This window comes from Anopheles darlingi, chromosome 2, assembly GCF_943734745.1.
Source record: "Anopheles darlingi chromosome 2, idAnoDarlMG_H_01, whole genome shotgun sequence".
NCBI lineage: Eukaryota > Metazoa > Arthropoda > Insecta > Diptera > Culicidae > Anopheles > Anopheles darlingi.
Window position 1 is genome coordinate 78757159 of NC_064874.1, and position 22775 is coordinate 78779933.

Genomic DNA, 22775 nt, shown 5'->3' on the forward strand with positions numbered 1-22775 from the left:
TCCAGCTAGCAGGTTGGATCCCTGCTGGTTCCGCACCTCCGGCCAAACCAATCAACCGTACACAATGGAGCATCGATTTGAGGGACGAAGAGGGAGCAATGTTTGCGTGTTGGCAATGCATTGGCGGTGGCGATGGTGAATTATTTGCGAAATACTTTCCACAATTACTGCTCGTGACTACCTCCCCCGGTATTACGTTTTACCAAACGAAGAGTTCTACTTTCGTTTCGTGGGGAAATCTTTCGATCTTGTCACATCTTGGCGCAACACGGGAATCCTTTTTTGGTTGCTGACCTCCAAACCAAGCGACGAATGGGTATATCAGCAACAGCAGCAGCAGCAGCAACAACAGTGGACGGCGCACAATGGAGTGGGCGCTGTTGTTTGGCTTAATAAAAAGTTAACGAATCGTAACGAACATACGGACTGCTAAAAATACTGCACTCTCGGAACACGCTGGTGCGCCAGATGATAGATTGTAACCGATAGCGGTCCCCCGTTTTCGGTGGGAATCTACCGCCGCCCCGTTGCTCTTGGTTCCGTTGGTGTCGCACCATCGCAATGCGCCGATGTTGTTTCTTTTTCCTCTGGGAGAAGATCGAACAGGGCGTTTTGACACAGATTTACCCAGAGGCAGTACCGAGGAGTGATTGATAAGATAAAAATGGACAGCTGAAGCGCAATCGCACGCACGTGCTAACAGTTGGCGCCCTTCGTCTTCATTTAGATGACGTACTGCAGTTATTAACGCCGTTCACCGTTCAAGTGCCAGGTCAATAGAGTTGAACAAGAATTGTAAAAGATGATCCTGTCGATGATGAGGACAGTAAGTAGTAATAAATGGCTGAAGAAAATTGAAGATAAAAACGTGCTCGGATGTGGTGCCGCTTGGGAGCGCTAGCGTCGCGCACACATACAAACATGAGAGCTTTTTCATGCAGCCTGGAGCTTTTTTAAATACCATTGAGCTTTTCTCAAACCATCGCTAACTCAATTTATAAAATGTTATTTTTAGGTAAAATTGAGCTGAGTAGTAATATTTTAACAATTTTCCTTTAATGGCAAACCTTTTAAGAATCTTGTGCAAAACATTTGAATTCAATCGAAGCAAAACTGACAAAGATACAGCGGTTTGAAAGTCCGCTCGTCTTACTCGCATCAACCTTTAACAAAGAACGTTTATAATACCGTAGCATCAAAACTACTGATGAAACTAGCATCACTGTGTTTTCATATTAAAAAATCGCTAAACAAAAGATGCCAAATTCACGCTAAATACACGTTTTGCGACCGTTTTCGGGGCACTTGACCGTGTGTGTCAAGGCATCATAGACAATCAAATATGATGCGACCGGGAGAAGAGTCAAAAAACAAAATATGTTGTTGTGCTTCAAAGGACGGCGTTTAAATAAAACCCGCGCTTCGGTATACCCGCGAACTGGGGATTATGTTGCTATTTATAAAACGTCTTCTATTACACCGCGTTTTGTTATGAAGGGCTATATTAGATTCTGCAGATCTTATGTTGAAACCATTGACATCCGTCGAAATGCGTGGTTAGAAACTCGCATAGAAGTGCGGACTGCTTTGAACGCCCGAAACATCGTCCTCAACGGTCTACAACGGTCACCATCGCGACGGTTGAGCCGGTTGCTTCCTCTTCCAAATTTACCCGCGCCGGCGATCGCCAACCCCACTCATCTCGCAACTCATCGGCGCGCGAGTCAGCGCTCGGTACAGTTTCGAGCAGTAAGTGGCTTGAGCTACCACTTCTCGTTTATCTTCCGTGCGAACAGCATCGTTTCTGAGCGGCGCTCGATCGGACCGAAAACCCACGCAGGTAACCAGCTAGGAAGTGTCCTCTTCACTTGTAACCGTTCGCTTATCGAAACCGTTGTTTTACGTCGTTTGCACACAGTTTGCAGAAGCGCTGTATTTTATCGTAAAAGTGTTACTACGAGGTAACAATTAGCGGGAACACGGAACGTCAATTGTGAAACCTTCAATTGGCCCTTTTGGAGAGCGTCCGCATTTCGATAAGAAGAAAAGGGCGTGCGTTTAGTGGCAGGGAAAGGCAAAGTGAAACAGTTAGATTCGGTGATCGTTTGAAGAAATAAACTACGCACTGCCGGACCATCATCATCACTATCAGGTGACAACCAGCATACCATCTCAAGCCAACTGGTAAGTAATTCATTATACCTGTTGCCTATTATTTGTTGCAAAATCATCATTTTATGGTGGTGTATTAGGGTTTATTAGGCACTTGAAACTGTGGAGGGGTTAACTAATGGTTAGTGACTAAAGAAGCGAGATCCATTTGCCAAATTGCCGTGTAGCGTGGCGCTAGATAGTTCTCTTATTTCGTTATCAAGTACAAATGTACAGAACTTGCGCTTATAATTAATGGCGTCAGGGCAGAGAATCTCAAGTGTTCGACTTTGGGCGCCATAGTTTTCAGTCCTGTAGCCATTATTTTATGGTGTACAAGTGAGTGTTTGCTATGTGGTCAATGACACGCGTTTAGCGCAATCTTCTATATTCTCGAATACGTATTTGTGTATTCGGTATTACAAACACATTAAATGCGAGTGTAACGAGTGTCGTCCTAAGGATCGCTGCTAACTAAAAAGACTACCAGCTAAATCTACGATGAGATCTCAAAAGGAAGAGTGATTTGCAGCAAAGCGATCCGATTGCGGCCACGCGCCCGTCTGGATAATGTTTCTGCTGAGACCTTTTCCGTTCCATCTTAACGTCGGGACCGGGTAAGCGAATGTTCAAGTGGTCTGAATGATTTGTGACACCCGCAGTCGCATTGTTGCGCGTACGATCGCCGCCGAGACGGGTATTAAATTATTTCCACCCGCTGGCAGCTACTAACTCTCTCCATCCTGTTTGCTACGGTTGTTAGCGCACTTTGCGTTCGTTCATTCGTTCTATTGATTTGCCGCTTTCCAACACCCGCAAACAGCTAGACCAAGTGCAATCGCCTCGACTAAGGGCTCGGTAACAGCGAGCCTTACCATAGCAGAGCACCAGCAGCCCAGCCCAGCGTCTGTATCTATCTCATCGGCGATAATTGCAGACAATCTCGGCTCAATGATGAATCGGGTACAAACTGTCACGCCAACTGTGGACCTTTGGAATCAGACAACGTGACGACGACGGCGACGACAACGATTGCGTTCGTACTCTGCATTTTACGCGCAATCTGTTCGCGTCGTGCGTGCCGCTTCTTTCTGATTTCATGATTCAATCGCAAGCCATTTTGGTGTTTATCCACATCTAAATTGCTTGTTGTCGAGGGAGTGATTAGTGCGATCGTGTCCATACAGCATAATGCCGCTGCACTCGCGTTCAACAGCGACAAAGGTCATCGGTAGCGTCCGCGCGGAATCGTGATCGCGCGTTGGTGGTTGTGGTTATTAGAATTTTTATCATTCACTCATACCGCGTGTATCTTGACACGCCGATCGGATAGCATTCGGATAAGCGATCGCACGGACACCGGCGTGAGGATCGTGCGGCTCACACCTGACGGTTCGGGCGGGACCTTCTTCCAGCGCCTCTACCTCACGAGGAATCGCACAACAAACACACCCGTCCGCCCCATCAAATTGCGACCGAACCGCAGTGGCATCAGCGGTGACGGACACGTCCCCGCAATGACAAGGCTTTACAACCTTGTGCATGCGGTAAAAATTAGCGACTTATTCAGCATAGCACACTGTCAGGCACTGGTTCGAGAACAATCATTATGAAATATGAGCCCTTCTCGGCGTGACTCCACTCGGCCATCCTCGACGCTGCTCGACTCTGTTCGACACTTTGAATGCCACAACCCAAGTGACAGCACGGCTATTAAAGAGCAGCAACAATCTGGCACACCGACCACCGACCGGTGGTTGGGTAGATAAGCGTGATTACGATCACCGGCCAGCACCACCAAGATGATGCGGTGAGCAATTTAGAACACATTCAGCAGAAATAGCCATTTCCGTTCTAGAGGCGTGAGCGCGATGCGTGGTTAACGTCCGGCCTACGGGCGTTGCGGCTATCTGCGTTCGAGATCTCGGAGAAGGCTTTATGGATGCTGTACGCAGCTCTACGCAGCTGCCCAATTTAGCTAGACGGAGCTACCGCCTTCAGGCGTCATTAGTCCCACTTGTGTTTCTCGTTCTAACGGAACCAACGCGGTTGTGGTTAGAATCTTTCCTGGAGAAGTACCGGAACGTTTATCTAACGAGTCACAGTCGGGTCCATGTATATCGTGCATTCTGCACCGACAGTGATTCTACAGCACAATTTAAACGTCATTACTCATTGGGAATCGCGATGCAGGCGCTCAGGATTCAGGTGCCTGGCTGGCTGGACATTATGAGAGGTGTAATTGTCCGATTACTATTCCCTGACTCGACTCTTGTTTGTGGCATTCCAATGTCCAGCTACACGCAGTTTGATTCAACGCCGCAAATCAATTATCCATCGGGAAGAAAAAAAAACGGGCAATTCCAAATGACGACTTAATAGCCGTGGCCACACGGGGCGAAAATTTGCGCGCAAATTTGCACATTAATGCCAAAATGTTTTCGCTTCGTGTGGCAGGGGTAAAAACCCGAAAATTTATGCCGAAATGTCAAACGTATTGTTTTCATCTGTGTTTTGGCCGCTGAAGTTGATTTCCGAATAAATTTTGCAGTTTTTAACGATTTTGTTGCTGTTGCTGTTATATTTATATTAAAAATGCAAAAACAATACGAAAAGAACCTACATTTTCGTAAATAAAGCGTTCGATAGCGTCAAGGGTTCAGCGAAAAAGTCCGCGGACGTATAAAAGTTTGACAGCGTGTAAGGGTTAAGCGAAACCGTTTTGGCATTAATTTTTTCGTTTGCGCTAGGGTTTTCGCCCCGTGTGGCCACGGCTAATTACTCCAGGGAAGCACTAGGTACGAATGATCGCACCTTATTTGTAATTTTCTGTTTCTGCGCAGTTGTCTATCGACACAAAAAACATTGAATCTCGCTCAATAGCATTCCATAAGTATCTTCGCATGCCGCTGAAGGTTTAATGAAGTGCGACTTGTTTACAACAGCTGCTGCCTTCATTCCTGAGGCATCGAAATGATGCTCTCATTAGCGTGCTCGTTAGTTGACATCATCTGGGCATGGGCATGATAACACGATCGACCTTAATATGATAAACCCTTTTCTGGGTGCGATGATCCACATTTGGGTATGGCCCATTGTTCGCAAGATCACGCAAATTAAGCTAAGGTATCATTCAACGGGCATGCTTGCCTGCAGGGTATCACTCACCTTATTATGGAATCACACGCGTTAATTACAATGACTGTCCAGAGCGCGTCCATCTATACCCTGCGAAACACACCTGACTAATAACATGACTCATCAGATTGAGGAAGAAGTTGAGGAAAATTTCGCGAATTTAAAACGAAACATTGATCGTAACTTCATCCCCTAACTCACCGGCAGCATCCTGGTGTGACGCAGGGAAATCCAGCCGCATCGCGCGCTCCGGAACTCACGATTTGCGCGCGAAACGATTGACTCGCGATGAATGAGCCATGCGTTTGGCTTGGGGATGCTTGGGGCAGCGTGGCCACGCGCTTAGCACCTAGCGAAGGTCGCGATCTGGTCACTTTGTCCCGGTCGTCGTCCGGTGCACCAATCGATAGATACAATGCGCTGCTGCTCAACAATCACTTCTCGCCGGCGGCGTGTCCGGCATTCCTCGGTACTCGAGAGCTCGATGCTTGCGCTGATAGGGTTATCTATTGTTCCGGTAAACACACACCGGTGGCGGCAGCATTGTTTAATGTGAAAACGGGCGCGCGCGCGCACACACAAGCCCGTCTATCCCTCTTAGGAAGAAGGGGCCCAATATTTGCCAAGTAAACTAATTACCTACATATCCGACACAGCCATCGAATATAAGGGCCACGAGGGTCCCCCTCGAGAGATAAGCGAACGATAAAACGGCAAAGCGGTGCCTAATCGTAAATAGTAAACGATTGCCAGTGCCATTTCGAATGCTACTGCAGTAACTAATTGTCTTATTTGCGGCTCTCTCGAAATGGGGCCACAATCGTGCGGTGAGGTTGAGGGGTAGCCACGTGTTTTATTGTATTTTGAGATGCGATCTCCGGGCTTCAAACTGGCAACTGTAAGGATTAGCATACGCCTGGGAGTATCTAGTGGAGGCAATTGAGAACAGGGACAGTGGAGTTGCGTTTTAAAGCAGTGGCACTGAATTCATCATTTGCATTTCACTTCGGCAATGAAGTTTAAAATGTTTTATGAAATTAAGATTATTTAAAAACACTGAGCACTGAAATTTGAACAATTTTATACGTCAACAGAATCAAATGGCTAGACAATGAACATTTTCATACATGCTCTTTTCCAATTCGGAAAAACGATGTATCACGTTGCCGGCTATGGAGTGTAAGCCTTAATTCCTTACTGGGGATGTGAATGAAAAACTTCTAATCGGTGCGTATGCGTATCAAGGTCCCACAGCCATCATGCCATATGACCATAAATTTTAGCAAGCTTTTCAATTCCAAAGTGTGCTGGCGCCTTAACAGAAAACTAAACCCGAGAGAGTGCCATCGGCCAGGCCCCATCCGAATGCATTCCGGTGGAGGTTCGCACGCGTGCGTGCGTGTGCATAGCTTTGCGTGCACCACACCGAACGCGCCATCAGCTTAAACACTTTTCCCTTAACCATCAGCCCGGCAAAAGGTCAAAGGGGTGGTGGCTGGTGGCCCCGTGATGAGTGCACGCGATGTGCACAACATCGTTGCATACATCTCGCACCCGAGCGACAATTGCCAGCTGTGGCAGGGCTGACCTAACACCAACCGGTGCCTGCCAGCAATTAGCCTGCCATTTATCAAATCACTCCATTGCTGCAACCAGTTGCTGTCCGCTAGACGCTTTCCGGCTTCCGGGATGCTCAGCGATGTGACCACCTGCCCATTGGTGTTGTGTTCCTTTGTCACCGGTGATGATGGACCCCCTTTTTGGCGTGGAAAGTAACTTCGCGCGAGGCCACGCGTTAGTTGACAATTGTGGCGCTTTACTTGTTCATTAATCACGGGATCCTAAGGACGCCGCCTGTTGTCTTGTTCCCTCCGGGAACACTTCCCCTCGATCGATCAATCATAGTTAAGTGCCGGGGATTCGCTTGATGAGCGAAGGCATCAGTCGATGAGGGACGACACCAGTTTGTAGTGTCACCAGCAATGACCAGGTTGGCATCGAACATGCTGACATTGAATGTAAGGAAGACGGCCGGCATACCACCACCAGAGGCCTCTAAAACGGGAGAACATAAATTTCGTTTCGTTCCGTCCGGTCCGTCGGCAGTAGGCGATGCACTCGCTACCGCCTACTTTGGTGCTGCTGCTGATCAATACGGATGGCAATGGAGAGGTAGTGAATATTTTATTCCAACTGCAACGAAACCGTGACCTAGTCCGCTTGGTTTGTGTTTTGGTCATTCGCCATCCATCCATTCGTAGGACGACACTGCACCTAGACTCGGGTGTAGCTGCAATCGCTGTTGCAGCGACGCACACGCGCGGAATGGGGTTGGTAATGAGACTCCTTCCTTTGGCGAAGGCTAATCGTAGAAGCATCGATTAGCATTGACACCAGCCGCAGAGGAGGACTTGAACTTGGTGCGCACTTGTGCCAATACCGATGGCGACGACATTGGCACTGCCACAAAGCTGAACTTGAAACGGTTACTTCGAATTCGAAGCAAAACATTTCCTGGAGACAACGGTCTCCGCCCCTCCGCCAACGACGAATTACTAGGTCAAATCCAGAATGTGTGTCCACTGGCCGACCATTGTGGAATGTTGTCCAAATGTGACCGAAATGAATCTGACACGCCATCACGCCATCCTCGGCAAGGCGATGGCTATCAATCATGATACTCGCGGGGCCGCAGATGCCACAAGGAGGGGCGAAGGTTTAACCGGTCACCGGGCGGTGGCGGAAACAGGGGAATTCCCGCTTCTGTAGCTGTAAACAGTTTCTTCTGCTCCCGATGAGGCCGCAGTTTCGCTGTAGTTCGTTGTTCTTCGTTGCTTCGGTCAACTCCCGCCATTCGATACCGAGCTTCAGGTTTCGTTCACTTGTGGAATGTGGTCCGCCTTCCGGATCGGAACAGTTTGGCAGAGATTAAAGTATTCTGGAACTGTTTTTTCTTTAATGAACTGGTTGCACCACGGGTGACCGCAACGAACGGTGTCGAAGTGGTGTTCGCAGTTAGGATAGCATTTCAGATTATTGATCGCCGATCGCTACTCAATAACTGAAGTGAACAATCTAAACATAAATCATATTCGCGAGATCCAAAAGCGGACCTTGGAGTAGAAATTACGTCAGTAAGAGAAAAGAAAACTTTCGCGAATCCGATATGAGATTTACGCTCTCAATCTTCGATTCGATGGGAATGGAAATAAATCATGCACACGGCAAAGCACTTCAAACCATCACGCGTGTTTTACAATTGGAGCACGATGCAAGTTCCGTGCTGTAAACCATAACGGCATCTTTCGACGTGCTGTGACTAGGCAGAAAGCATTGATCACATTACGCCAAAGCAAAATTACGATCGCCATCGTAAGGAACCTCAGTGTATCGAAGCCGCCAAAAGGCGGTGCAAAAAATAAGGCAACATCTTAAACCGCACCAACGCGAACTGACGTCAGTGTTGCGTTGCCCAACGGTAATCGGACACTGAGATTCATCTCTCATCCCACACCTTCTATTCTTCCACCTCCTGTGGTTTTCTCTTTTCCAGCTGCGGAACAGCGAAAGCGAATAGAAGCAACGCCAAACTCGAGTTCAGCCGTAAGTAGGAGTTAGAACAACCCTCATCAAACACCACCACCTCCACCGGCATCAACATGGGCTACAAGCTGGGAGCGGACGAGCTGTCCGACAAATCGAGTGGCCTCTGGAGGGCCCTACTGGCGGAGTTCGTAGGTACGTGGCCGATCGATCGATGATGAATGATGTGCTGGGTTCGCTGGACAGGAGAATTAATGGTATGCGGGTGTTCTGGTGTCTCTTCTCACACAGGTATCTTCATCTTGAACTTCTTTGCCTGTGCCGCCTGTACGCACGCCAACGGTGATAAGACGTTGATTTCGCTGGCCTTCGGTTTGAGTGTTTTTATGGTGGTTATGGTGAGTGTTTGTATTATTCTGTGTTCTGTGTCGCGTTGGTTCGTCGCATGCTGCTGCCTGTACGACGTTAATGGCTTGTTTTGAATGCCGTCAAGACTCCTCATGTGACTTCGTGACGTCCAGGCATTCTCAAGCCGGTGTCAGAGTTCTTGCGATGGATGATACTCCTTGCTTTAGGGTGGGAATTTTCGGAGATCATTATAAACCAACCATCGCATCTCACGTGATAGATGCTTTTGTCAGCTATCGTACGTTTGATAAAGCCTTGTCTCGTTTATTTCAAAGATGATTCTTTTGCGTCATTCACAAGAGCCACTAGTTGGACATGTTTTTATGCAAATGATAAAATTTATGGACGAGCTTTTGGTAGATAGATATCACTTAATCGGTCGTTTATGTAGATACGAGATGTTTATTGATTAAAGATCAATGAAAGGTTTGGCTGCAAAGTTCAGGACGAGCAGTAGCGTTGAAATTATTTCATTAATTATACCCTTGTTATGTCTTAACTCTTGTTTCATACAAACAACTAAAGAGAGTACAACTCATGACGTCCCTGATACAGCTTCTGTGGGATTCGTTATCTTCACACTCAACTAGACTTAATCATTTGATCGATGGGAAGTCAAGGCGATCATCTCATAATCCTGTTACTTTTTTTCTCCAGTCAATTGGTCACATCAGCGGTGGACACATCAATCCGGCCGTAACCGCCGGTATGCTGGCGGCCGGCAAAGTTAGCTTGATCCGTGCTGTCCTCTACATCGGAGCACAATGTGCCGGTGCCGTCACAGCGACGACCGCTCTCGATGTACTCATCCCAAAGTCCTTCCAGAACGGTCTCGGTAATACGGGTCTCAAGGAAGGTGTGACCGAGCTGCAGGGCCTTGGTTTCGAGTTCTTCCTCGGATTCGTGCTCGTCCTGTGCGTGTTTGGAGTGTGTGATGAGAACAAGCCGGACTCGCGCTTCGTCGCACCGCTCGCCATCGGTCTGACCGTCACGCTCGGTCATCTGGGAATCGTTGAGTATACGGGCTCGAGCATGAACCCGGCCCGCTCCTTCGGTACCGCACTCGTGACCGAACACTGGAACAACCATTGGGTAGGTTTGACGGAATGCTCCATCCCGATCATACAATCGACATACGATTCTAACGATCATCTTCGATTGCATTGCAGATTTACTGGGCCGGTCCGATTCTCGGTGGTATTACGGCCGCCCTCCTATACTGCCAACTGTTTAAGGCTCCGGCCTCGAACTGTGCCTCGGAACGCTACCGTACGGCGGCCGACGATAAAGAGGTAATGTTGAACCTGATGAAACATGCAACGCTGGAGGAGTCAATCATCACCACCTAATACCCCAATGCTTATCAAACCAAGGCAAACCATCGCGGGGGTCTCATCTTGTCATCTTTTTAGCGTGCACATGCTGTTCGCTTTTACATTTACGAGTCGTACTGTTGAATTCTGTATTTTATAAAATAATTGTTATGTTTTAATCAATCATCGTTGTTCATTTCATTTCATTTCATCATACTTTAGCTTAGTATCGTCATACCATCATCTTGCTACTTGCTAATTTAAATACCTATTTATATCGCAGATGCGACGGTTGGACGGAAAGCACGATATGGCCTAAGCCGTTTCAGAACACCCAGCTCCTAACTTCTCCCATCAGTCATCTTTCGCGACGGGCTCACTGTGGGTTCGTCTCTTCGAAAAGCATCCTGTCCGTCGGTACACTCCTAGCCAGTTAGTCAACCAACCAACCAGCCGCTTTTCCCAAGCATTTTCAGCATTTTCTTCCGTTACCGTTCCAACGGCTGCAGGATATGCAATCGGAGGTGACACGGTCGTTACGTGTGCTTTGTCCTTAAGTAATACGCGTACTGTTTGGTTTAGTGTTCGTTTTACTAACGCACTGGTTTTATCGTTTAAAATTTAGTTTTAACTCCCTGCCGTACTTCGTTCTGAATGTCACGGCTTTGGGAAACGATTTTACATTAAAATAAATCCTCTGACAAATTTAACATGCTGTTGACTTATGTTTTTTTGCAAAATGCAATGGCTCAAAATTAGCTGTTGATGTAATGGATCTACAATAAAATGGTATAGTCTGACAAAGAGTTTTTGTGTGTTTTCTAATGTATGTATTCGTATTTTTTTGTGCTGTTTAAAACCTATAGCTTTTATTTTAATTTTCTTTAAGAATCACAGTTTTCAGGTTTCCTTCACATTTCACGACTCCCCATAGCCTATTCGTGCAGTTAAAGCCTTCTCTATCGCTATATCGTACAGTGTGATATCTCCCTGTACGTGGACGGCATTCACGAGTCTCGGATTGTCCCGGAACACAAATTCTAAAATCCGTTTACCGTTTAGTATCACCTTGTAGCCAACAACGGTACAGTCGATCCGAAGATAGAACGGTGTGCCGGGTTGGATATCGCGCGGAATTTCCGATCGTTCCTCGTGTGCCCATCCATTGCGCCAGCTATTGCAGACAATCACGCGCTCTCCTTCAAAGCGCGGGTTCAGATGGAACAGGATGTTCGGATGTGGCCACACGTAGGCACTTGTTTGAAGATTCACATGAAACCTGTTTGGCTCTGTATTCAGACGCCCAATAATATGTAGCTTTTGGCCGTTGGTGAATGGAAGTTCCAGGAGGCCGGTGTAGGGCATTTGTTCGGCCTGCAACTTCTGCTTATTGTCTGTAGATAGTCGTTTCTCCTTAATCCGACTTTGTACTTCCGGTGTACGCCGTGGAACGAACTTAACGGGCTGCAGCGGATAGTTTTCTATGTAACACTGTTCGACGGCCACTTTCCGTACGTCCCCCTTCACCTCGAGGCTGCAAATCTTCCAGTAAGGTCGTCTATGCCAGAACTCATGGCAGTGACGTCCATTGACGCAGATCAGAAAAGCTTCGTTGGTCACCAGTATGTGAAGGATGAATTGCTTTCCACGCTTCAAGTTGAATTCGATCAGAGAACAGTTTTCCTCATTTTCCCAGCCTCTATTTACATTTAGGGAGTTATACGAGATGTAGTTGGGTGAAAATCGGGGGTTGACGTGCAACGCTACGTCGGAGTTGTTCAGGATCAGGTTCACCTCAAAGCGGCTGCAGTCGGGTAACACCGTACCCGTAACGGCGAAGCACACTCCCGCGGCTAACTCCCGAATGTTGTTGACCGTGTACGTGGCTTCTGGAGAAGAACTCAGGTCAGAGTTGTAGCTTTCCAACGATTCCAAAGACATCTTCTGTAGCACTTTCTGGTTAAATGATGCAGTATAGATTCAAAAGTACAGCAACTGAGCAGTACGACTCTGCTAGCCGACAAGTATTCCTCAACACTGAGCTATCAACGCTATTTATACGAATGCTTCCATTAAAATAACAGCCATGGCCATATCGTCCAGTGATAACGAGCCCCGACTATAGCCGGTTCGCTAAGTAATGTATTTACCGAGTAACTCACTGGAATTACCCAGATCGCAACATTGGAATGTACAATTTGAGTGGACGAGTCATACCACCGAAATCAAAAATAGCCTCATGTCATGAAATAAATACAGTCTGTTGAATAATGAAAAATGTTCATTTACGTAAATATATGCGAACAATTGAATGAAACAAATTTAAATAAGTAAATAATTTTTTGGTAAAAACATTAACCGCGATCATAGGATTGGCCTTTCCTGTACGTATTGTTTGATCATCGTGCTTAAAACAGAAACCGAGAAATCATAATGGAATCTCATGTGTTTAAAAAAAGATATTATTAAAGCGTGCGTAATTCGATGAGCCAACACCACGCGTAACATGTGGGAATTGAATAATAAGTTCAAGCTTGGGTAGAAGAATCATAAAATGATAGAAAAGAATACAAATTTTAACTTGTTTAGCTTAAAATAGAAGCTTAAGTTGCTAAAATTTTTGGTTTCATCATTGGATCGAGTAACAGCGCAGCCTAGCGACCTACAGTTCTGGTACACAGTTCGTGCAAAGAATCCACAATCAAAAATTCTCCCGGTAAACACAGAACCTCAAGCGATAAGAACACGCTTGCCGTTACGAAAGCACATTGTACCGATAAGGGTTTGGAACCAAAAAAAAAACACTAGGAACAAGAAATAAAGTTTGGCTTCCCATCTAACGTCTCTTAACAACTACTTTATTGTTCTCGTTTTTGGGCCCATTGGGAGCAATATTGCGGAACAGTAACAGCCGGAATTGTTCCATCTACCGAATCGAATAGAATATATAAGACAAGCTGCAAGCAAGCTGCCAGCCGAAAATTGTCCGCCAAAGACACATACATGATGCACGCAAGATCGTGCCCTCTAACTACAAACTACAGGACACTATAAGCCTCGAATTATTGTTTCTCAGTGAGCGTAGGTTACACTAGTTTTTGGAATCATCTATATCGCACACATCTAATCTAGTAGGCAGTTTCCACCACAACGTCGTACAGCTTGATGTCTCCCTGTATGTAGACCGCTTCGACAAGCCGCGGATTGTCCCGGAATATAAATTCCGTAATCAGCTTGTTGTTCAGCATCACCTGGTAGCCAGCATCGGTACACTCAATCTGTAGGTGGAACGGTTTGCCAGGTATCAGGTCGCTCGGATTATCCGTTCGCTCCTCGCGCTCCCACTTGCCATTACGCCAGCTATTGCGGCAGATGACGTGCCGTCCTCCGACATTGCCAAAGCGCGGGTTCAAATGGAACAGGATGTTCGGATGGGGCCAAACGTAGGCACTCGATTGCAGATTGATGTAGAACGAGTGTGGCAGTAGTTTGATGCGTCCAAAGATGTGCAGCTTCTGGCCGTTGGTGAACGGGACCGGTAGTACGCCAGTGTAGGGCATTTGTTTGGCTTCCGTACCCTCCAGTTCATTCACCTCCGCCGCTTCCCGCTGTTCCTCCGGTGTGCGTCGTTTGACGATTTCGAGCTCTAGCTGGGGATAGCTGTCCATGTAACACTGATCGACGGCCACATCCCGCACGTCACCTTTCACCTCGAGCGTGCAGATCTTCCGATACGGTAGACGATGCTTGAACGAATTGCAGTGCCGCCCATTAACGCAGATCAGAAAGGCCTCGTTGGTCACTAGTATCTGCAGGGCGAATCGGTGGCCACGATGCAGGTTGAAGCTGAGCGGAGAAGCGACCTCCTCACGGCCCCAGTTGCCCTTCACGTAGCAGTTGCGCACGATGTAGCTCTGTGGCAGTCGCGGGTTGATGTGCAGCGCTATGTCGGAGTTTTTCAGCATCAGATTCACGGCAAAGCGTTCGCAGGTGAGCAGCACCGTGCCAGTAACGACGAAGCATAGTCCCGGTGCTACCTCCCGGATGTTTTCGAGAGTGTACACCACCTCGGTCGAAGAGCTCTTGTCCAGGCTAATCGAGCCTGGCGAGGGGATGGATTCGGGGAAAGCATAATCACAACTATCCAATGATTCACTAGACATCCTTTGTTTCAGTTGCTGGCCTCTGTGTTGCTGTTGTGGGCGTCGTCGCCGTCGTCGATCGTCCTCGTCGTCCTTGTTCTCCCGATCCGGCGGGTAACGTTGCAGTATCAATGACTCGAATTGGCGTTCCTTACGTGCCAAGGCCAACTGCGATCTACATTCCGTCCACGAACCACGACAATCGTAGAGCGCGCTACCGAGCGCCAGCAAATCGTCCCCAATACTAAGCGCAATATAGAGGAGAACGGCCATCCGTACCAATAAGTGTGCGATCTATCGTCCAGCCCCTGTCGTGGCCACGTGTAGGTGGAGGGGTAGCAGGCCCATTTTAGATGCTGGTACTAGTTACTAGTCACGTACTACGGCCACTAATTGCACAAACACACAGCTGCACAGCGATGCGTAATTTTGTTTACCTTTTCTACCAAGGAATCCGTTTAGAGCAGCAAGTTGAGTTTAAATTAACAACGAACCGCAGAAGCACTTTTAATGGGTTTATTTTATTGACGAATACCGACTTAAAGTTAATTAAACTTAACGCTTCTAGATTGGCAACAGTCGAATACTCATTTGATTCTTGTAAAACTGCATGTCTGTTCCATTGCCGATTGAAAAGTTTGGAAAGCAAAAACCAGAAAATAAAATCTTATACTGAGATCCTAGAAACAACTATCCCTCCTATTGTTTGCTTCTCAGTTTGAGCTGTGGGGCTTGGACCGACTTTTTCATGTAGACCTTGTGCATCTTGATCTTCTGTCCACCGACGTTCATCTCGATCGGTTTACCTACGGGTGTACCGGCAGCTACACGTTTAATCGCCCGGAGGCTAGTGGCATCTAGTTTTGTATTGCTAGTCATGATGGCTGCTCTCTGTATCGTTTGCCGTTTGCTAGGACCCGCTTCCTCATCGGGCGAAGAGGCCGGTTCAGCTGTTCGCTTTATCGCCGCGCTCGACCTACCTGCAACGGAGGCCGTTGCTCTGCTTGACATCTTCCTTTCAGGCGCCGATTTCACTGCGACAGACTTCTCCCTTGCCACCTCCTGGGGACTGTGTTTCGTTACAACTCGCACCTTTGCCTTAGGCGAGATTTTGTCCGTGTTTCCGGTTGATGAGCTCTTCGGGGCTTCCGCAGAAGTCCTTTTACCGGTGGTGCTTGCTGCCCGTACCGGAGCCACGTTGACCGTCTTTCTTTTTTGCTCCGTTGCTGGAGATACCTTCGGTTCCGTGGTACTGGGAGCGGTTGGCTTCTCCTGTACCTTGCCCGATGATGTTGGCTTTTTGATCGTTACGCCCTTGGGCAGGTTCTTCAACACATCAGCAGCCGTTTTCTTTGTTTCTTTGTTGAAGAAATTTTCCAAACAAGGCTGCCGGCTGAGCTTCTTGCTCATTTCATCTGCTAGCGTCTTAGCATTGCTTGGTTCTTTTGGTAGTGATGATGATTTCGAATTTCGGTTTGCCAATGGGTCTATGATCGGATCGTCGGTTGCCTCATCCTTGGGTGCCAGCTCGAACTCTGTCACTTCGAACACCAGATTGTTCTCCATTTCCGGTTGATCGCGGAAGATTTCTCCATTATCTGGTTGAGTAAGGCGGGGAGAAATGTATATTAACATACGGATTGTTTAATGTAGACTTATTACAACGATCGCACGTACCATTATAAAGATAAATACCGTTCCCTTCGTCGAATCCGGCGACATCGGATTCTAATAGCAAATCTGCCTCGATCAGTTCTCCATCGATCGTGATCTGCCTTGTACGCTGCTCGTTGCTAAGCAGGGCACCCTCCTGCGATTCGTCCCCCAGAGATGATGGTTCCTGCCGTTCCCGCTGATGCGAATCCTCGTCCTCCATAGTGATCTGCTTGTGCTGAACCCAGGACCGTTCCTGTGCCAGCTCATTCGCATGCATATCCTTCCAGTGAGCCTCCAGTTTCTCCTTGGAGATAAACATCAGATCACAATAGTCACAGAGAAACTGTGGCGCGTCGGAATGCCACTGGATATGCTCGACCACCTGCTCTACATCCTCGAACTGCTCGCGACACAGGGGACACGTAAGACTTTCGGTAGCATGCTGCGCCGAATGGTAGATGAGCGAATTCGGATCCTTGAACACTTCCTCGCAGTCTCCGCAACGATACTGCGCATAATCACTCGTGCCATGACTACGCAGATGGCGCGTAAGGTGATGACTCAACAGGAAAGATTTGGTGCATATACGACACGGATAGGGTCGAGCACCGGCGTGGGCCGTCAAGTGGCGCGATAGCTTCACGTTCGTCATGAAACTCAGATGGCAGTACTCACACTTGAACGGCTGATTGGCCATATGCGTTGTCTCATGCCGCTCCAGCCCCTGCTTGTAGCGGAAGCTCTTGGGACAGGAGGCACACTGGAAGGGTCGCGTCTTCTCGTGGTGTGCCATGTGCTTGCCCAGCTCCATGGGTGCCAGGAACTCGCGTCCACAGTAAACGCACCGGTACTTCGGTTGATCCTTGTGTACGGCCTGATGGCGCGTAAGCAGCGTCGATCGGCTGAACGCGGCCCGACAGATTACACACACGTACGGCCGCTCGCCGGTATGGGTTGACATGTGCTTCGCGAGATCATATTTCGAAAAGAACCGCTTTTCACACTGATCGCACGGGAAGTTCCGTGCCCGGGAATGGTTAAGCATATGAATGTCCAGTAGCTGCTTCAGCGGAAACGATCGATCACACTCCGAACATGGAAACACTTTCCTGTCACTGGAATTGTCGACGCTGTATTCATTTGCTGTCGAACCGGGCGATGAGACGTTCGTCGGTTTTGTAAGTACCATCTGCACCGTACCGTCACCCGTGGTTACGAAGCTCTCTTCAACCTTTTGTACAGCTGGCTTGGCTAGTCCATTTAAAATTTTCGGCTTCTTTGCAACAGGCTCAGGTTTTGATCGAACCGCTTCCGGTTGCGGTACCGGTTCGGCTAATTCCACCTCCTCGGCTACTATCGGTGGTTTAGCGGTCGGTCGACGAGCGATCGGTGTGGAGGTGTGTTGTGGGCCAGCAGTGCGTGAGCGTGGCGAAGGCGGCTGGGGAGCATTTACGAGTTGTCCCTTTTTGATTTGTTGTAAACTTTTCGTATCCAAAACGATTAACCGAGGCTTTTCGGTTTTTATTGCCAACTTTGGCTGCTGCTGCGTGGCATCCGGCGATGCTTTGGAAGAAATTGCTTTGCCAAGTGACGGTTGTGATTCCGCCTTGGGAATCGACTGTAACAACCAGATATAGCTATTAAGAATCGGGCATCCACTTGCCTAATCTGATGGAACTTACCAAAGAAACTGTGGCTGGCGGAGACTGTGGCATTAACTTCGGCACCGTTAACTTCGCAGGCCATTCCCCGGAGGTAAGGAAGGATTTCAGCAGCGAATCGGCTTTTTTGCAAATTTGCTTAAATTGATAGCTATGTTCCATCACGCCGCGGCACGTGCCGCAGATAAATTCGGGCATACCGTCTCCGGAGTAGACCTAGGAACGAAAAAAACCAACATTTTTGAATCTCGTGAGCCTTGATTTGATGAGAAAATGCGAGCCTCCATCGCAATAGTTTAGACACCCGTTATCCCTCGACGAAGCGGAGACCCTCTTCAGGTGTCCAGCGGTATTTGCCCCCGCTAAAACGATGTTTTTCTACGGCCGGTAGTTAATCTCTGTGAATTACTATCAACGATATCCTACCTCGATAGCCACACAAGCCATTATTTGTAGCGTTAGCGGCGCCGTTGAGCATTTCGTTTGCTGCTCGTAGATTTTGGACAAAAGCGAAGCGTCCGGCTCGAGACAAAAACGACAAACCCGCTTCGATTGCAGTTCCTCCTCGCGACGTTTTATCTCCGGTTTAGTCATGATTTTCCACACTCCACTAGATAATCCGAACAGAAACACACGACCTTTAAATAAATAAATTTACTTGCACGACGCCTTTTCCGCTTTTTCCGCTTTCCCGAAACTGCAATAAAAGAGCTGCTGGATGAGCGCGGTAGGTGTAGAAACTGCAAGAATATTGTGCAGGAACGGCTTTTGTTTAAGTGCTGCATGGGTAGACTACACGAAATCTACCCGAATTTATGAACGAACTGCGAAAACGTGTTGAAAATATGGAATCCGAGCAAATTACAAATCCTGGCGCTTATTTCGATAGTTATGAAGATTTAAAGGTAGGATTTAATTAAATGATTTCGGGGAAATCGAATTAACATGTTTTCCTTGTAGGTGCACGAGCTGATGCTCACCGATGGACCCCGGCAAAATGCTTATCACAACGCAATCGTTGGAAACCGCGATCTGTTTGCCGGGAAAACGGTTCTCGATGTGGGCGCCGGTACGGGCATACTTTCCATCTTCTGTGCACAGGCCGGTGCACGTAAAGTGTACGCCGTTGAGGCTTCCAACTTGGCTCGATTAGCACGGGAGGTGATCAAAGAGAACAACTTCCAGGACGTGATCGATGTGAGCGAGTGCCGGGTAGAGGACTTCCGGTTACCGAACGAAGAGGAACGGGTCGATATCATCGTCTCCGAGTGGATGGGATTCTTTCTGCTACATGAGGGCATGCTGGACTCGGTGCTAGTGGCACGCGATCGCTTCCTTAAACCGAACGGGCTGATGTTTCCCGATACGGCCACCATCTACCTAGCGCCGTGCAGTGTACCGTCACGGTTTGATCGCTGGAACAGCGTTTCTGGTGTCAGTATGCAATGCTTTGGTCGTGCGCTACGGCACCAAGGCTCGGATAAGCCCGAGGTACTTACCGTTGCGCCGGAGCATCTGCTACACGAAGGTCACGTCGTTACCTGGCTGGATCTGAAAGAAGTGACGACCGAGGAGCTGGACGCGTTCGAGGCGAAGGAAGTGCTAGTGGGCCAGCGTACCGGTAAATTGCAGGGATTCTGCATATGGTTCGATTGTACCTTCCCGGTCGGTGAGCAGGGGGGACGCATACCAAACGATATCGTGCTCTCAACGAACCCGGTTGCACCGGAAACACACTGGAAGCAAACGGTGATTCCACTACCGGAAGGAGCATGTGAGGATCTGGAACAGCGAGATCCGATTGCCTTTGAGCTTAAAATGACGAGGAACAAGGACACAAACCGAAGGTAGGTATGAGTGTAACAGAATTTATTGGTTGAAGATTACATCGCATACATTTTCCTTCCGGTAGATACGATCTCCAGCTGACACTGCTGGATGCAGAAAAGGAGGAACACAGCTTACCCTGCGAGTGCCAGATGACCAAATGCATTCTCATGAAGGCCCATTTGGAAAAGATGCAGGTCGACGTTTGACCAATAAACAAAACGCTAACATGATAAAACGGCTTCCTGCAACATTAATTTAACTCCAATATCTCATCGAATAGAAACAGTTCATTCGCGGTCACTCGTTGACCTGCATACTGAACCAATGGTTAAAGTCTAAACGCAATAGTAGCTGCGACAAGGGAGCACTGCTTGGGCCAGCCTTTAGACCGATCAGTAGTTTCAGCAGCGAATCGACGTGGCTCATGAACCTGCGAAGAAGAAGACATGCAATTTAGAAAACTATTGCCAGTACAAGACCTTCGCGCCATTCTATTGCCCCTGCATACCCTTGCTCGTAACGAGTGAATTCCTGGCGCTGTATCTTTGTCATCGGATCTTCGCAATCGACACAGAACGAGCAGAACCGATCAACGATCGAAAGAATACTGTCGAGGATGGTTAGCACTGGATTCTCCTGGATCTGTATTATGCCTGCGTCCATCGTAGTCATTCCTAGTGCCGCCGAAGGGTCCGTCCCGGCCGTTGAGTTATTCAGGAGAAAGCACAAACTAAGCACATTAGCCTGGTAGATCGTGTGTGCCCGCTGGATCCGCTCGAAATCAGCCGGTTTCGATGGATTCGTGACCGTCGCCATGAGCACCGCAAACTGGCTCTCGAGGACATCTACCTGCAGATAGTACTGTAGGTTGTTGACGAGAAACATTAACTTGTTGCGCAACTGCACCACGTCCTGATTGTGCCGGATGCGCTTCTCACGCTGGTACGACCAGACATGCACCAGGTCGTGCTGTAGTTTTTTAATGCGCAACAGAAAACGGAACATTTCATTGTACCGATCCAGCACCTTCGGTGAAAACAGCAGATGCAATGGCCACTGCACTTTATACTTTAACACGATATGCCCGATGGCGCTCTTGCTATCGTAGCACTTGCTCCGCAATTCATCGTTCCCTGGCAGTTCAAACGAAAATTGCTCAAGTTCTTCACCAACGTTGAGGCTGTTGGCAGCCAGTTGCAGCGCTCGGTTCAGATCGCGTGTCGTTCCGTCAGTGATATCGCGACCAATGAGCAGCTTTAGAGATTGCGTTTGCTCAAGAAACGTGAAAAACAGTTCCCCGCGGCCGAGTAGAAAGAAATCCTTCATGAGACGCAGTTGCCGAACAAGAGCCGCTTCCTCGATCACGATCACCGACATGTGCTGCGTGACCTTCTCCTTGATTTCATCCACCAGATGTTCGAACTTGGTCACGCTGAGATTCTCATCACACTGCAACTGGTGAAACTTGCGGAACAACTCGTGTTCCTGGGTTCCCCATAGACTGTCTTTGGTTGCGACCAGCCGTGCGGCACCCTTGTTGCTTTGCTTCCTCTCTCCCGAACGCCGTTCAGCGTTGTGCTGACGCGGATCGAAGTTAAACATCAGCACGGTTTGTCCAACAAACAGGACCTTTTCGGCCCAGCTAGCAGGAAAGTAGTAGGGCAGCATTTCATGTCGGATCTCGTAGCGCCACAGTTCTGAATTAATGCTAGCACTGTCGGAGCATGTGTTTACGGAAGCTGCTCGCTGCGTTCCTATTCCACCGCTGTGGGTCGTGATGGATGCTTTCGGCAGGCTTTCCATCTGTTGGATGAAGAACTCGCCGTACTGATCGACGAATTTACCATGCAACAACCAACCGTACAGCTGCTTGAGGAAAATCGCATAGATCGATTTCTGTATTCTGCAAGAAGAAAGCAAGCGTCTGGTTAGGAATGCTGGGGTAGTAGAACGAAGAACCGGACGTACGTTTTGACCGCTTGGTAGTTTGCATCGTTGCCATGCAGACAGTACTGCTGTAGGTAGGGAAGCAAGGCACAGCCATGGATACGCTGTGTGACGACGCCACTTATCAGTTGCAGCAGAAAGTCGAACAGCGGCCGATACTGGCTCACTTGGTGGAAGATGAACATCAGCGATAGGTGGGGACGACTGAGATATTTCGCTTCCAACTCAACGACCAGATCACGGTACGGTTTCACCACCAACTCCAGTCCATCTACAAACGCTTGCAAATAGAGGCCCTGCAGAAGCGGTTCCTCCGTCGGTTTCTGCTGCTTCGGTTTCAGCAATCCAGCCGTTACCGTGCCATACTGTTGCACGAATCGTTTGATGTCCTTGTACTGGTTTGCGATGCGTATCAACTCCTCTAGGATCTTCACTTCGCCCGGATGCAGAAAGGTGGAAGCAACCTCCGGAATCTTAAAACAAACGGCAAACCGCACGATGAAAAAAGCGCACCTGGTTCATGATGCTCGCGTAATTTGCACTTACCGTGAAGTTCTCGATCGGTAGTTCCGCATTGGAGGAGAATAGTGTGAACAGGATATCGTGGATCATCGCCAGCAGGGTTTTCCGCAGATTTTCCTTGGTTTTTCGTTCGTTTTTCCGGAAAACCGGTGAGCCACAAAAAGTAAACAAACTCTGCTATAATCCACAGTTTGCCATAAAAACTGACTAAATTATAGTAACTTCAAATGAATTTGAATTTTTGAATTTTTGGTAACGGATTCTTTCCCCTCCCCTCAGAGATTTCCGTTGGCTAAACATGTATAAAACATTTATTTTGGTTAGTTTATCCATAGACGATAGTGTAAACATTTTATCAAATTACGTCCTTTTCTAGCGATAAAACCGGAATCGACCGTTTACGTTTCTGCAAACGCCGGACCAGAAGTTACACACATTTTCCCTTCCCTATCGCATTTATCTCG

General features: G+C 48.1%; 6 protein-coding genes across 8 annotated transcripts; 2 read left to right on the top strand and 4 right to left on the bottom strand.

Annotated features, from left to right (window-relative positions):
• The first annotated feature begins 1746 nt into the window (after positions 1-1746).
• On the top strand, positions 1747-11359 carry LOC125960109 (aquaporin AQPcic). Of its 3 annotated transcripts, none has more exons than XM_049693305.1 (6): positions 1747-1840; positions 1919-2184; positions 8843-9027; positions 9124-9230; positions 9898-10332; positions 10410-10604. In XM_049693305.1, the coding sequence occupies exons 3-6, from the start codon at positions 8949-8951 to the stop codon at positions 10587-10589; spliced, it is 801 nt and encodes a 266-aa protein (XP_049549262.1). In that variant the 5' UTR covers positions 1747-1840; positions 1919-2184; positions 8843-8948; the 3' UTR covers positions 10590-10604. The 3 variants fall into 3 exon arrangements, with proteins under 3 accessions (XP_049549262.1, XP_049549261.1, XP_049549263.1); XM_049693306.1 differs by adding an exon at positions 10837-11359 and having other exon boundaries at positions 1767-2184; positions 10410-10532; XM_049693304.1 differs by having other exon boundaries at positions 1766-2184.
• Positions 11360-11461: 102 nt separating this feature from the next.
• LOC125960097 (galectin-9-like) lies at positions 11462-12578 on the bottom strand. The gene has a single exon (XM_049693289.1). The coding sequence runs from the start codon at positions 12492-12494 to the stop codon at positions 11472-11474; it is 1023 nt and encodes a 340-aa protein (XP_049549246.1). The 5' UTR covers positions 12495-12578; the 3' UTR covers positions 11462-11471.
• An 812-nt stretch (positions 12579-13390) lies between these two features.
• On the bottom strand, positions 13391-15080 carry LOC125960083 (galectin-9-like). The gene has a single exon (XM_049693269.1). It carries the CDS (start codon positions 14966-14968, stop codon positions 13682-13684), a length of 1287 nt encoding a protein of 428 aa, XP_049549226.1. The 5' UTR covers positions 14969-15080; the 3' UTR covers positions 13391-13681.
• Positions 15081-15203: 123 nt separating this feature from the next.
• LOC125960034 (uncharacterized) lies at positions 15204-18698 on the bottom strand. Its single transcript, XM_049693176.1, has 4 exons — positions 18439-18698; positions 18034-18228; positions 16373-17969; positions 15204-16293 (listed from the first exon to the last, which is right to left on the bottom strand). Exons 1-4 carry the CDS (start codon positions 18604-18606, stop codon positions 15395-15397), a joined length of 2859 nt encoding a protein of 952 aa, XP_049549133.1. The 5' UTR covers positions 18607-18698; the 3' UTR covers positions 15204-15394.
• A 116-nt stretch (positions 18699-18814) lies between these two features.
• LOC125960092 (protein arginine N-methyltransferase 6) lies at positions 18815-20099 on the top strand. The gene is made up of 3 exons (XM_049693278.1): positions 18815-18917; positions 18973-19859; positions 19925-20099. The coding sequence occupies exons 1-3, from the start codon at positions 18828-18830 to the stop codon at positions 20046-20048; spliced, it is 1101 nt and encodes a 366-aa protein (XP_049549235.1). The 5' UTR covers positions 18815-18827; the 3' UTR covers positions 20049-20099.
• On the bottom strand, positions 20096-22482 carry LOC125960051 (gamma-tubulin complex component 4 homolog). Its single transcript, XM_049693206.1, has 4 exons — positions 22336-22482; positions 21811-22262; positions 20351-21745; positions 20096-20272 (listed from the first exon to the last, which is right to left on the bottom strand). The coding sequence occupies exons 1-4, from the start codon at positions 22399-22401 to the stop codon at positions 20140-20142; spliced, it is 2046 nt and encodes a 681-aa protein (XP_049549163.1). The 5' UTR covers positions 22402-22482; the 3' UTR covers positions 20096-20139.
• Between the last annotated feature and the right edge of the window lie 293 nt (positions 22483-22775).

Bases quoted from the DNA above. Each gene is read 5' to 3' on its own strand.
- LOC125960097 (XM_049693289.1), bottom strand. From the start codon at position 12,494: ATGTCTTTGGAATCGTTGGAAAGCTACAACTCTGACCTGAGTTCTTCT.
- LOC125960109 (XM_049693305.1), top strand. From the start codon at position 8,949: ATGGGCTACAAGCTGGGAGCGGACGAGCTGTCCGACAAATCGAGTGGC. The intron at 9,028-9,123 runs GTACGTGGCCGA...CTTCTCACACAG, and splicing joins CCTACTGGCGGAGTTCGTAG to GTATCTTCATCTTGAACTTC. The intron at 9,231-9,897 runs GTGAGTGTTTGT...TTTTTTCTCCAG, and splicing joins GTGTTTTTATGGTGGTTATG to TCAATTGGTCACATCAGCGG.
- LOC125960092 (XM_049693278.1), top strand. From the start codon at position 18,828: ATGAACGAACTGCGAAAACGTGTTGAAAATATGGAATCCGAGCAAATT. The intron at 18,918-18,972 runs GTAGGATTTAAT...TTTTCCTTGTAG, and splicing joins ATAGTTATGAAGATTTAAAG to GTGCACGAGCTGATGCTCAC. The intron at 19,860-19,924 runs GTAGGTATGAGT...TCCTTCCGGTAG, and splicing joins AACAAGGACACAAACCGAAG to ATACGATCTCCAGCTGACAC.
- LOC125960083 (XM_049693269.1), bottom strand. From the start codon at position 14,968: ATGGCCGTTCTCCTCTATATTGCGCTTAGTATTGGGGACGATTTGCTG.
- LOC125960051 (XM_049693206.1), bottom strand. From the start codon at position 22,401: ATGATCCACGATATCCTGTTCACACTATTCTCCTCCAATGCGGAACTA. The intron at 21,746-21,810 runs GTACGTCCGGTT...TTCTTCTTGCAG, and splicing joins AACTACCAAGCGGTCAAAAC to AATACAGAAATCGATCTATG. The intron at 20,273-20,350 runs GTATGCAGGGGC...TCTTCTTCGCAG, and splicing joins TTCACTCGTTACGAGCAAGG to GTTCATGAGCCACGTCGATT.
- LOC125960034 (XM_049693176.1), bottom strand. From the start codon at position 18,606: ATGACTAAACCGGAGATAAAACGTCGCGAGGAGGAACTGCAATCGAAG. The intron at 18,229-18,438 runs GTAGGATATCGT...TTTCGTTCCTAG, and splicing joins TGGCTTGTGTGGCTATCGAG to GTCTACTCCGGAGACGGTAT. The intron at 16,294-16,372 runs GTACGTGCGATC...TTACTCAACCAG, and splicing joins CGGTATTTATCTTTATAATG to ATAATGGAGAAATCTTCCGC.